At 35.2% G+C, this 14,412-nt stretch overlaps 2 protein-coding genes across 15 annotated transcripts in view; one reads left to right on the top strand and one right to left on the bottom strand.

Annotated features, from left to right (window-relative positions):
- Positions 1 to 1,868: 1,868 nt before the first annotated feature.
- Positions 1,869 to 8,835, top strand: LOC107224834. Its single transcript, XM_046737753.1, has one exon. It carries the CDS (start codon positions 2,405 to 2,407, stop codon positions 3,578 to 3,580), a length of 1,176 nt encoding a protein of 391 aa, XP_046593709.1. The 5' UTR covers positions 1,869 to 2,404; the 3' UTR covers positions 3,581 to 8,835.
- A 1,175-nt stretch (positions 8,836 to 10,010) lies between these two features.
- Positions 10,011 to 14,412, bottom strand: part of LOC107224836 (catenin delta-2) — a 29,151-nt gene continuing 24,749 nt past the window's right edge. For 11 of the 14 annotated variants that reach the window (XM_046737745.1, XM_015665046.2, XM_046737741.1 and 8 more), the window contains one exon: positions 10,011 to 12,770. In XM_046737745.1, the coding sequence (XP_046593701.1) occupies positions 12,525 to 12,770 (246 nt within the window). In that variant the 3' untranslated portion in view covers positions 10,011 to 12,524. The remainder of the gene's footprint in view (positions 12,771 to 14,412) is intronic. The other 3 variants (XM_046737746.1, XM_046737744.1, XM_046737743.1) reach the window with 2 other exon arrangements.

The following is a 14,412-nucleotide window of genomic DNA, read 5'->3' as shown; positions in this document are numbered from 1 at the left end:
ATATCACGGGGTGCCGGTAACAAAACGGCGACTATCTCCTTCTAATCTTCAATAAACGCAGCCTATCGAGACCTTATAATTTTTTGCGAAACTGTACTAGTATAAAAAGTGTCGAGTCAAATCTTTACGGCCAGTGGAATGTCTTACGCATTCATCTGCAAATTAGGTTGGGAAATAATTACCAAATTCCGATGAAACTATTCGGGAAATGGGTGACAAGATTCCCACTTGCTGTAATTCTAATACGAGAAGATAATAGAATCACCTCTTGCGGTAATCGTACGTGACTTGATTTCGACTACATGGCCTATAGCTGTCGGCCATTGTTACGATAAACGATTAGCAGATCAGTTGCTATCGCTACCGTACGCACAGTCCCGAGAGGGCTACGCATGCGCTACGCATCACATAGAAGAACCGGTAGGGTTCAAAATTTTAAATAAAACCTAGAATTAATGAATACGAAGTTACGACTGCAATGAACAGATACTTGAAACGCAAAAAAGTACTTAAGACAATGCCAAAGAAGAAAAACCAAAGTTTGAAAGTGAAAAGTGTTAGGTCAACTATACAAAGTAGCGGCAGACCAACACCACGACCTTATGAAACTGAAGAAGAAGCAATAATTCGACGTTTTCACGATGCTCAGCGAATGGCAAGATTTCGAGCTAAACGAAAAAAAGCCCTGGAACAGAGGGAGATTCTAAAATCATCGGGACTTGCAAGGATGACTGTTGTATCGGAGACGAAGAAGAGAAACTTAATATTGCAACTAACTGAACCTTTTATCATGGTTTCTAATTCGAAAACAATTCAATCTATGTCTGCAAAAAGGCTTGAACAAAGTCCGACAATACATTTACCTTTAGTTCCTGACGAAAGCAAGTACTCCCAACTTCTGAGTGTTATCGAAGAACTTGGAAAGGACATTCGACTGACTTATGCTGGAAGCCGCACTTCTGTTGAACGACTCAAGGTGGGCATCGTACGTGCCAAATTACTAGTCAGAGATTGCCTATTAGAGACTGAAGTGAATTCTAAATTATAATAGGTCAAGACTATCAATTTAGAAAAGTATATACCATAGTCTCTGTTCCTAATTTGATACAAAACCTCTGAGCGTGGATTGAATTTATAATCATTAAACCATTAAGAAGCACTGTGATGTTACGCAAATTTCCAATTATGCAGCATTTGAAATGTATTGAAGTTTAAGTCTGACTTTTCGATATCCTATTTTTAGAAATGAAAATGGTAGAACTACTAAATATTAATTAATTTCTAAGTTTGCAGTGAATAAAATCTTATAACTCATGTATGTTTTTAGTAATGTGACATTCCTTTTTAACACTTTGGGTCAGTGACCAAAACGACAGAAGATTATTATAGCCTTTTTGGCCATCAGAGAGGGACTCAATATAGCAGCTGTTGAAAAGATTTTTATTTACAAACTTCTTGAATTTTGTTTCGGTTGTTGGCGTATATACATATATTGTAATGAAAGTTCACGTTCGTCAAAACAAAAATCTTTTCTGTTTCGCCGTGTCCGCGAATACGCCCGGGAATAGTTGATTTCGTAATGGGCAGATAGTTGTGTCAACCAAAGTGTAAGAATTTAAATCGTTACATGGGACGCCTTAGTAAAACCGAAATAACAGCCGCCGTGTAAAAGTACTGTGATTCGAAGCCTCGCGGCTTCGTTGGAAACCGTGGAAACATCATAGAGAAACATGCCAAATGAAAATAATCTGGGATATTCCTCATGAACCGGTCTGTGCAATTGGTTGATCTAACGTATGGCTAGTAGCTAATTTTGGAACGCCCCCAAGGGCTCTAGTGGGTATAATCGATGCTTAAAATGAACGCAGCCACATCGCACGTAGCCATAGCTGTAGGAAGCCATTCATGCACGCATGCTATCAGTGAACTTAGTTGTCCTCTCTAAAAGTGTGGAGGCTGTATCAGGATATTACATGTTGTTCGCGAAGTCGCGATACTGAGCGTGTGTTATTCAGTGATCAGTTCATATTACGAAGATATTTTCCGTACCTAAGATCCGATCCGGTTCACCGATAGTACCTGACTTCAGCAAGGCACCCGATGTTGCGGTGAGGCTAAATTTTCAAAGTTCAAGAAATCGGCCGAATTTTGTCAGCCATTGTTGTGATTGAGGTGAAAACTTGATACACGTAAAGACATCATACCAGTACTAAATTGTTGTCGAGTTCGTGCGCATGCGCACATTACATTACGCAAAGAAATGTTGTTATTTGAAATGAAAAAATGAAACACTCTTCGGCGAATCGTTGCGGCATGATGTACCCTGTGTTGTACTCACTGGTAAGCAAAAATTTTACCTCGCGAAGGTAAAAGGATATTGCGTGCTTATCGAAGAAAGAAATTAATGTCAGAAGCAATCGAGGATCGAGCACTAAGGTTATACTCAACAGCTGATAGGATGAAGAATGCCAGGGCCAAAGAGACAGAAGAGCAGGCCGCTCTTAGAAGGATGCAAGAAGCACAGAGAATGGCCAGGCACCGTGCGAAGAAGAAGAGATGTCTTGACGAAAACTTAGCCAGAGAAATATCGAAAATTGCAGAGCTTTCAAAAATCCCAGACGCAGCGACCATTGCTCAGATGTCAGAGATGAATATGAATAAAATTTCGGCAGAATTGAAGCAGATGATGGAAAGGGGTAAAGTGCCGGAGCATATAGTTCAAATGGCTCAGCTTGCTGAATTTAGCAAAATGACAGAATTACATAAGATCTCAGCCGACATGGGAAAGCGGTACGAGATGGAGAAGATGGCAGAGTACGCCAAGACAGCGGAATACATGAAAATGCAGGAAATAGCTAAAATGAGCGAAATGGTGAAGCTGTCAGAGATGGCAAAGTATAACGATATGTCGAAAATGAATGAGATTGCTAAGATGAATGAATTGATGAAAATATCTCAGATGGCTAAAATCAACGAGGTTCAACGGATGAATGAGATAGCAAAGCTGAACGAAATGGTCAAAATGACTGAGATGGCGAAGTACAACAATGACATCGCCAAACTAACAGAAATAGCTCAGATTAATGAAGTTGCCAAGGAAATTGCCAAAATGAATGAGAAGACAAAAATGAATGAGATGATGAAGTTAGCTAATGTTCAGAATGACATTACAAAAATGCCCGAGTACTCTAAAATGGCAGAAATGGCCAAGCTCACTGAACTTGCCAAGCTCAACGAAATAACAATTACAAAATTGAATGACCCTATTCCACCTAAGATCCACGATATTCCTCGTATTCCGGAGCCTGTAATTAATGTACCTAACCCACGCAACCTGCAGAGTGTTCAAACTGTTCAAACCGCTCAAGCCAGCCCTTCGAGCACTATAAACTTTCCGTCGGTGCCTGGGCAAGGGAAGTATGCCCAGCTCTTGGTGATAATAGAAGAACTTGGACGAGACATCCGCCTATCGTATGCTGGGAGCCGCAGTGCCGCAGAACGGCTTAAAATGGGTATTCAACATGCACGGATTCTTGTTCGTGAATGCCTCCTTGAAACTGAGCACAATGCTAGACAATGATAAATTAAAATTCATAACCGATACCCGGTTCGTATTACTGTGCGATACCCGTGCTGTAATGCTTACAACAAATCAATTAAAATTCAATTTTACATTCTTTACTGTTTAGGTAAATATTATTTTTATCAGGGCCACAGGGGCGTTCCTTAATCCAGTTGAGTTGGCTTATCTAAATCTGCTATACTTGTGTTTGATTTTAATTCTGTGGGAACGTACCTTTATGTGAGCTATGGAACCAATTGTATACAATTTCACATCTACCCTTAAAATTTTCATTTATTATTCAGGGTGCCTTAGAATTGCGTACTATAAAGTATCATTCTCGAGTCAAAGATTAGCAAAAGAGGTTCTTACAAACTCAATCTTTAATTGTTCCAGGGTATATTCAGCATATTTAATTATCAAAAGCAACAAATGTTTGCATTCGGTGCACATGCGTAACTCCTCATCACAATTTCCTGTCGATAAACAATGTGTAGTAACAATCCCAAAAACATGAGCATTTGTGATAAATCGTAATACCTTTAACATCCAAATTTTTACAGTTTCGCGTATAACATTCAGTACTTGTCAATCTACAAAGATTTTCATTAGTAGAAAGTCTGCAAAAAATCGTGCACATGGACTGCAACCTTATAATATATATATATACGTATTACCCTTGGTAATTTATCCTGTAAATAAAAGGGGGTATTTATTTAGATCTGAGATGTCCAAAAGAAATATGTTGATCAATACCCTTCCAATAATACAGTTTAGTGGTGTGTTGAGGTATAATATTGAATGTTGCTGCCTAAGCTAGTGACAAAACAGCTTGGATCAACCACTCTTTAAATTTAAGTAATTTTCATCTTCAGTTGATTAGATGAAACGCCATTGCGAGTTGTACACAGATCCTTCTGATAAGCCAAGTTTCACTTGAAAAAACAATACTAGGTCAATAAATAAGTGAGCTTCACAAGTTTATAAAATCAGACACTGGTTATCTGAGTGATTATTTGGCGCATCAAAAGTTCTGTTGTCATCTGATCAAAGAGTGTTTTGTAAGCAATATTAGAAATTAATTCTTACATGATTACAGTTTAAGGGACTAACTGATTACGATAATAAAACATTGTTATTGCAGACTTGACTCAACGCACCTTAATTATTACAGATATATACCTTTTTCATAGGCGATGGATAATTTTTGTCAAATCTTGAAATAAAATATGGCTTAGTTGTTGCAGATATATTCCCCTTGAGTCATTTATGTAGTTTATAAAATATACAACTTAGGCATAGTTTAGGGAGATTTCGGGTCGTACAGCGGTGTTCAATTCCGTTGAAATAGGTTTTTGAAAGGTGAGCAAACCGTGAAATGTCATGGTTCTCATTATTCTCATGAAAATGACCTTAATTAGGTAACAATTATTTGTTTAAAGAATCGAGATCGGGTTCTTTACTGTCAGGCGCCAATCTTCTGTTGGGCCTTAATTCGACTGTAACTTTTTCTGAACGTCACCTGTAAAGTACGAAAAGTCTGAAAAGCGCGGGCTTATTTTCTTCTGCTAACTTCTGCTTCATTTATTCTTCACCATACTTCAACGTACCTTCCATACTTTACCTTCCGACAACTAAGCCATACCCAATTGCGAGGTTGGCCATGCTCATTTTCTCTACCTTCAACATGGCATTAGAGAATAAAATTATTCAATTACTAAGCCGGGAAAGTTTGTATCTGAAACAAAGCATGTAGAAGTATCTTGCCTTTTCTGAAATAGGGGGAGAGGATACAAAGAATGTTTATATAAGATATTAAAATATACCAATTGCTACTTCACTTGATAATAAATTTAATTTTACAATGTTTCTCATCCCGATTATTATCATGGTTTGTAGATGCAGTAACAGATAGTATAGTACTATTCGGTATTTTTCAAACTACCAAAGTTTATCCGCGATTGTTTAAGTTTGCGAGCAATCTTTTATTAATACAGTCTGTCTGATCTCAGGTTTTCGTATATTTTTGTAATCTGTGAAAATGTTAATTCTCATTATTTTTATCTCACGTAAGTATTGCACTAGAGAAGGGCAAGATCGCTTTATGACACAAATACATGCAATTACACGTAAATGAGCCAATCCATGAATCTTCAACCAGCTTTCTAGGGTAAAGATTTCGATTTAGCCGACATTTGGTTACGTTGTATGTGGTCATCCATAGTCATCGGTAACCGGGAAATGTGAGGGAATTTCAATCTTGGCCAGAGAAAAAGAGATGACCAAACATCTGATAAATGGCTGGAAAGAAAATTAAAAAATTCTCATGGTATTATTGAAAAAAAAAAAAAAAAAAAATTTGGGGCAACCAGACACGACAGAAGTGAAGCATACTATTTCCTAATCAACTTACATTGAAATGAAGAATTGAAGGTATTTCAATTGGTGATTCGAAGCACTAATGAAGACAATAACAACTTTGGTCAGGGAAAAGTGTGAGAATTTTTTTTTCCTAAAAAAGTGACCACCATGAGTGTACACTGAGATATGAAAATTTTCGGATCTTAGGTCTCCAAGCCTCAGCGTTTACGAAAGACACGCTGGTCAATTTTATCTATTTTTTCGAACTAGACCGTTGTCTTCGAATTTTTAGCCCTTCCTGTCGTCTGAAATATAATGAACTCATTTTTGGGTGAAAAAAGCAGATTTTTTCGTATCCAAGATTTATTTTAAGGTGGATCCTCCGAAAGGGCCAAAAATTTAGATTTATTTGAGATGTTGGTAATTGTATACCGATATACTCCAAAGTGTTTACTTTCTCACACGAAAAAATTAAAACAAAAATTGTTGATGAAAAACAATGTGAATTCCGTAAATTCAAGATCTCTTCCTATTTTCATCCTAAAAGTTCAAGTTATTCAAAAGTTTTAGGATGTTCTTAAATATGTCTACTTTCTGGAACAAACAAATTAGAATAATTTATTTTTCTGACCTTTGCATATGCATGACACAATATGTGAAAAAACGCTTATTTCGTATTTCTTGTGAATTATCTAAAAATAGATTTCAGATTCGTAAAGACCAAACTTTTCGATACACAAAATACATTACGTCATATCTTTTGCAATGAAAGGAAGTGCTAAAACTCGGGAACAAAGCTTCAATTTAAAACTGGTAAATTTGATGAACGTATTTCCCATCAATGGTAGGCCAATATACCAAAAAATTGAAGGATTTTTATACAATATACTAGAAGATATTCAAATTACAGAAAAATTCAAATTTTGAGCTCAGAAAGCTAGCCGGAGGTTCATGGATCGGTCTAAATATAATTACTCAAGATCCGGTCTCCCTATTCTGGACTTGAAAATATATATTTATACATGTATAAATGATTCAAAACAACTAAGAATATGTTTATGTAATATGCGACTGAACCTCACGTTAATCAAGTCCCTATAACAATAATTACTTTATTAATATGTAGTTGTAAAGGAGGTTTTCGAACTTGTCACACTCAATGTTCATTATCACAATTAACGCCTGATAAATTCCACTCGAATTTTATTCTCTCTAAAATTCCCACTGGCGTTTGGAAACCTGTAGAAGCATAACTTGTCTCCTACCATTACTCTCTGTAACACTTGAGACTATTGGAACTATTTTCCACTTATCTTCCACAAGTCCGAAGAATTTGTAGGGAGTTTATTGTAACCTTAACCCGTAGTAACCACACCTCCATTGAGGATACACACCAACCACTAGTATGATTTAGGATTTTGCATTTTCAGAGTACTACAACTCGTACAGATAATCCAAAAGTATTCAATAATCAATATTTCTTGGAATAAAAATTCCCCAAAAATCCAATACGAAATCTCAAATACAAAAAAATAATATTGTTATAGTGAAAATGCGTCGAAATCTAATCGAACTGGTTCAAAAATCATTTTTTGGCTGAAATGTACTTGACGAAAATAATATTTTATAAACATTACAGACCATCGAAGATTTTTAAGTGTGTTTGAACATAGCTACCCTATATTTTTTAAAAGGTAAAGAAATCAGTACATGGTTTATTTGTGATGACAAAACATGTTTCTTTATTTTTTTCTTTTTGTAGAAAATATTACAAAAATTGAAATGTTTCTGTTCGCTTGTAGGTATACCTTAATTTACATCATCAGCGCACTCGATGCAAAGTCCGCATCTGTGGCCGTCGGAAATGCGACCTGATTTCGACTAACAAAGTAGAAATTATAAAAATTTGCATATTTTCGTACTAGAAACTAAAAATTATGTTCAAATACTTACATTCAACATTTTTTCCGTAAAAATATACAATATTTTTGTTTTCATCGCGCGCCTACTTTTCAAACGCTGCTCCCACATTAGTGCTGATTTGTACTTCGTCGCACTTTTCACGCTGTTTGAGTCCGATTTTAAAACGAATGACACCAAGACATTGCGCAGGTGTCTGTCCAGCCCAGGGTGATAACATATTTGTCGTGATGGGGAAAGATCTTTATGGAAAGCCGTTAAAAAGAGCCACGAACAAGAAATTTTACGTAATGCGAATTTGCACTGGTGTAGTTACTACGGATTAAAACTTCTCAGTCGGTGAAAAAAGTTTAGTTTACAAAATGAAATTGGAACCATAAGTCGAACACAACACTGTCAGAATCTTCAAAAAATCGCCATCAACTGCTTACCGTAATGGAAAGTTTATACAAATAAAAATTTGTGATATTTAGAAAAGTGTTCTGCAAGTAAGCACACTTTGAAATTATCGTGCCGCAATTGAAGCAAGACCTCTTATACACATAGAATACTATATTTAAAACTACATCATTTCTAAACGAGCTTCCTAAATTCGTTGAAACGGTTGAAATGATTCTATAATACTGATATTTTGTACACATTTTCCGTTCAATTTTCTTTGCGAAATATTAAAACAATCACAGAAAACAGATATTAATTTCACACCATTTTACTTTTGAGCTCAATTACTTGAATTATACAGCCAGATTTATTCCTAAAATGATCTGCAAGGAGTGAACTGTTTTAATATGCTAACGTTACATGATAAAATAATCATGCCTACAATTTCTTATGTACTTTACCAAGTTTTTCACTCACACGCAGTTCCGGAACACCCTATTTGGGCTGATCAATAAATAGACATTGTCTTAGGTCTGTCTAATTGATCGATATTATGTATCCGTATGAAGTAGAAAGTTAAGCTATTCGTAAATAAACTTACCGATTTTCTACTATCCTCTTATCATTTCACACCTGTCAACGTGATTTTCATAAAACTAAAAGTTGGCATGTCTAATTTCTTTCAGAATTTTTTTCACGTCCGATCGATACACTTAAACGGAGAGTATCAGATCTCGGATCACAGATTCTGCGGAAACTTATGGAAATTTCTTAGGCCCGAATTATAGAGCCGTTGATGCGTAGTTACGTCCGTTTGGTCTTCCTTCGCATCGATTTACAATTCATCAGGTTGTTCAAAATTTTGTAGTAATGTATCAATAGAATTAGGCCACTCTTCTACCCCCGAACAATTCTAATACATCAGGTTCTCAAGAATTCGCAGCTTATAATTTACTATGGCTCTGAAATAATAATGTATCCGTTTACACTTGAAACTATGAGAACCTGTCGTCAAAACTTCAAGAGAGGACAATGAAAATTAATATTTCAGACATAAAATACACAACAGATTTCGATTATTTGGGCATTCCACTCGTTAAACTGCTAATACACTGAATTTTATTACAACGAATGAAACTGCACGTTAGAAGCTCTATATTTTAGGGCAAGGAAACACCTCTAGAAGTTTCGACAGGATCCGTGATCCAAAGGTCAGATAATCTCCTTACTAGGAGAGAATTCTAAACTGAGAACTTTTTTCCATGCAATTTATTCGATTTTAGTCGGTTGTTTCTTTGTTCGGCTGCCACGAAAGAACGAAGACTCATGCATAGGACATGAATACAGAAATATTCAAACGCCCTATAATATGTTCGGGATTTAATCGAGTTTCGTCCAACTTTTCGGCGCTAAATAAATTATTCAAGACGAAGGTATCATGTACTCGTTCGAGCAGTTCATCAGTTAAAAACAAAATATTTTATACCATCAAGTTTTTGTGCAGGTCCGAAAGAGTTGATTAAAATGAGACACCCTGTATATTGCGATCGTTTTTGGTAATTCATTAGGTGTAAATCTTTCCTCTCTACCTAGATGTAATGTAGGCATTTTAGTTCTTGAACAAAGAAATACGTAAGAAAAATAAATGTACGTTAATTATTAATACGTATATAAATTTAGCAGTTCAGCAGCACACTTCAATTTTGTACTAACCAAAATAGCCTGTACATGTGATTCGATTAAAAAAGGACACGGGTCTAGGTAAAATTATTAATACTAACTCAGGTAGATTTGTAGACCGTCTTTGTAACGTCTATTCATATTTTAATTATTACAAGTTGCTTATTTTTATAATTTTTTAACATTGCTGGTGTACAGTTCTATTACTTTACAAGGTGAGTCACATGAATTTTCTACAGATTAGGGAGTCTTTTGCTACTCGTAGAATAGACCACTTCTGCTAAGAGGAAGAGCTACTGGTTGTAGATATTGCGCATATACACAATGTATGGAATACCGCCAGTAGTGACTAAAACGTAAATACATTACTTAAGCCTTAATCGGCTGTTGACTTCTTCATGTACAATAAAATAGACCATTAGCATATTTAAACCACGAATTTGTTATTGATGATAAACAGAATGAAAACAATTTATTAACTCACTTGAAATTATTCTAATTCCTTTCAGACATTCACAATCAAAAATTGATTCATTATAACATTTTTTCAACTGAAAATGTTTCCATTCAGTTCAAACTTATCAATATACACCCATATACGATAACAAAATAACCGTACAAGAACAGGTTTAGAAGGGATCAAAACGATTTACACTTCTTATTGATTTATTTCCATTTACTGGAATATAGGATATTGGATTCAAGAGAATCGGGTGTCATTAAATTTATGACTCCATTTTTCCAACAATCTTCCATGTTTCTTCATTCTATATAATCTGAATGTAAAAAGAAAATATCCAGTAACATTACAGAGAAATATGATATTGCTTTCAAGTGACTAATGATGTAGGAATAAGGCTTTTCGAAGGGAATTTTGTATATTCAGATACACAGAAATACAATCGATCAGACAATCACCACAAGCTAAACAATTTGAAGTTTGAAATTATTATGAAACATTTTAGAAATTTCCAAGACTTTTTCGAATCCTGTGACCGCCGGACACTATAGTCTCATTAGTATAAAAGTTATTCTATGTAAGCTGGTACAATGTGAAACTTTTACAGAATTTCTACAATCTTTTAAAAATTTCCCAACTCTTCTAGATTTTTCAGGTGTATGACCAACCTGTGGTGTTTTTTTTCTCTTACTTGTCAATAATTATCTGCTTAGTATAAAATACTGAAATACAGTTTTGAAGTGAACATTTTGAAAGTATCAGCATTATATTGTTCCTTCAATTGTGTAAAAAACAGTTGACAATGGAAGCATAGTTACGGACTAGACACACTACTGCGAGTATTGGTAGATAGTTACTCCTTCATCATTTTCACTTTGCACATGAATTTAACAGCATAGACGGAAAATTGCGTTTCTTTGTTCAACAAATATCTAGATGTAACACTTGCCGTAGCTTCACCATGTAGTTGTGCAATTTTCAGCACTATTCTCAAGAAATGAGGCAAGGAAAACTTGATAATAGATATTTTCTACACCTTTTTGTTTATATTCATTTGTGCCCAGTTATCCGTGGTAACAACACAGAACACAAAGCAAAAATATATTTTATGCCTTATTTACCTGATGACTCGGTAGTGAGCCAGTAAGTCTTCATCAACTCTGTCTAATAACTTCATTGAAGTCAGGAATAAGGGGCCTTTTCCCAATGCTGTGTGGTCGTGGCTTACCATTAGTTTAAAGCCAGACGCTCAGATCTGTAGAGTCACGTGACTGCCCCCTCAATGCGCTTGGGATAATTTTTTTACAAAGTTAATTTATTTTAACACTTTTAATACATTGCAATATACTTGCAACACAGTGCAGTTCGTTACATGTTCTAAGTAAACCTCCCCCGTGGATCGTCCACGGCATTAAAAGTTTACATGTGATAACATTAACATAATTTATAAATATCAATTATTATGTATGCATCTGGGCAGATGATTTATACGAGTTCATCGCCACATATTTATATACGTTTTCTTATTTTGAAAATACAATAATCAGTACAGGTTGTCGACGTTATACTTAATAATATAATATGTATGTATATGTGTGTGCGCGCGCGTGTGTGTATGTGTGTGTGTGTGTGTGTGTATAAATTTAGAATTGTGCATAAAGTTAGAGCCATTAATTGCAGCTATAGCCATGGATGCAACGGGATGAATCATAGATTCTTATCGTTAATTCCTAAATGATTTATGTAAATGCTATATTATCAATAGATCGAATATTATAAGACTATCACTCACCTCTAAGGTTTTTATCGCCCGCTTGCTTAACATTAATTGGTGTAGCCGTTTGAGACTTAAGTTGAATTGATTCAATTTTACAAACGCCCACAATCATTGCATTGTTCGATTTTATTTCAGTTGAGTGATATTGAATTTTATTTTCAACGATGGAACTTGATGAAACCAGCAAATAATACGAGGTGGATCATCGTCCTCGTCCTCGTCCTCGGTTGAATAAAATTTCTATCATGTTAATAATTAGTTATTATTTTTATCATTTAAACAGACTTGGAAAGACTATTCTTACATTACTTCAGCCGTTCACCACCCGCCACTTCACTCGCTCTTTATAAGCCTATTTATTTTGAAAGTGTTTCATTACTTTATTATACCCAAGAGTCCCCGGCTGTTGCCACCGTTGTACTAGGAGGAATGCTCGCCGTTGTAGGTACCACTTGTTCTTGAATACCGACACCATCCCTCACCCACTGCGGATTTCCGGTTCCCCCCGCAACCGTCCCACCCTGAACCCCTTGACCACCCTGAACCTGACCCGCCCCCATCTCATACTGCCGTTTCTTTTTCTTCTCCAAGTTAACTTGCGCATAGAGCGGCTCACCGGGTTTTGGCTGCTGCAACACACACACAAGCCTACATTAGTACCGTGCAATTGCCACCCGAGTTTATATTTTCTCGTCTTTTCTTTCGCTAACATGTTTTTATCAACCATACTAGACTTTTTGCTGGTTTCAACAACGTTCCTAATGCGGTCGAAAAAGTATTTTACTGTCGATCGTCTTCAAATCGGATCAAAGGGATTGTCTTTTCCAATTCCGAAATTCATAAAATCAGAATCGGTCACAGCTCTACCACTCTGCGTTATGCTTTTCTTTATACGAAATAAATACACATCAAAGTCACAAAGTAAGCTAAAAGGTTGAAACACTGCACTTCACAAAAGCAAATCATTTGGTTTAGAATGCTCATGCCTCAATTGAATCTCAATTGGTCAAATGCATTCCACTGTACACACTGTCGATTTCGGAACGCTTTTTAGATATTTTGAACGAAGCTTTGTACCGTTTATACTTTTTCAATAAATATTTTATAAAATGGCAAATTTAAAACCGTCAAGAGTTCGAGATTTTTTTGGGTAGTTCGTACTTTCAGTTCCAAAATCAATAGACAACTTTCAATTCTACGCATTTATCAGTGTATTACATTTGTACTCCTTAAACATCTAAAATAGTGAGAACTCAAAGCACATATAACTATAAAATCGGGCTGGAAGAAATATTACTATAGTATTTTCTTCACAATTTTCGCTTCAGTTATTGTTTTAAAATATATGTAACATGGTTTTGAATCCAGCAGATTGGAACAGCGTGGTGAAAACTGCGACATATTAATATGTGTATGCAATTTCCATTTACATAATAAATTTCAGATAAATTGGTGGTATGGCAAAAGATGTCAATTCAAAAATAGAGTTTATTTCACAGGTATGTGTTGCCGTAATTAAAGCTCGAGTTCTTGAATAAGTGCACTATTGAAACAATTCTAATAATACAGCCAATTCTAAAATGTAAATCAACACAATTGTTCTTCTACGAATTTTCTCCCTTTAAAAGATGTTGGTTTCGTCATGCAAGATTAAAGATTTTAGTTTCATATTATAGACGATCATTGGCTGAGATGTATCTTACAGTATGTACGAAAAATTAGGATTGCTCATTAAGTAAGATTGGAGATATTGATTGATAATGTTGGAATATTTTGATATAGTATAATGGAAGACTTGAGTGATACAGTATGAAATTTGTTTATAGTAATGAAATGAACAATGACAAACATTCTCCACATATTGTTTGTTAAAGCAATTTGTCAATTTATATCGTTGATAAACAAGACAAGGAACTGACAAAATATCTTGCCATAATATTTCAACGACGAAATTAAATGGATGTTTGATAATCTCCATTTGATCGCATTTTACTTTCTCAGTGGTGTTATATTTGAAAATACATGAAGTGTTCAAGTATTTTTGAAACAAGGTATTACAGAATATTCTGTATACACAATTTTTTTTACGTATTATTGAAGACTGCTTTTTAAAATTCAATTGTCTAGAGAATTGCAAACTGATCTCTAAGCATTGTATAATTGTGCGCATACTTCTTCAAATCAACTCTAATATAGCCTTCCGAAATTTTAATGACAAAATGATTCGCGTTTCACGCACTATTAAAACAACTTTTGTTCTTCCACCGAATA

This window comes from Neodiprion lecontei, chromosome 4, assembly GCF_021901455.1.
Source record: "Neodiprion lecontei isolate iyNeoLeco1 chromosome 4, iyNeoLeco1.1, whole genome shotgun sequence".
NCBI lineage: Eukaryota > Metazoa > Arthropoda > Insecta > Hymenoptera > Diprionidae > Neodiprion > Neodiprion lecontei.
This window is presented reverse-complemented; position numbering and strand designations above follow the sequence as displayed.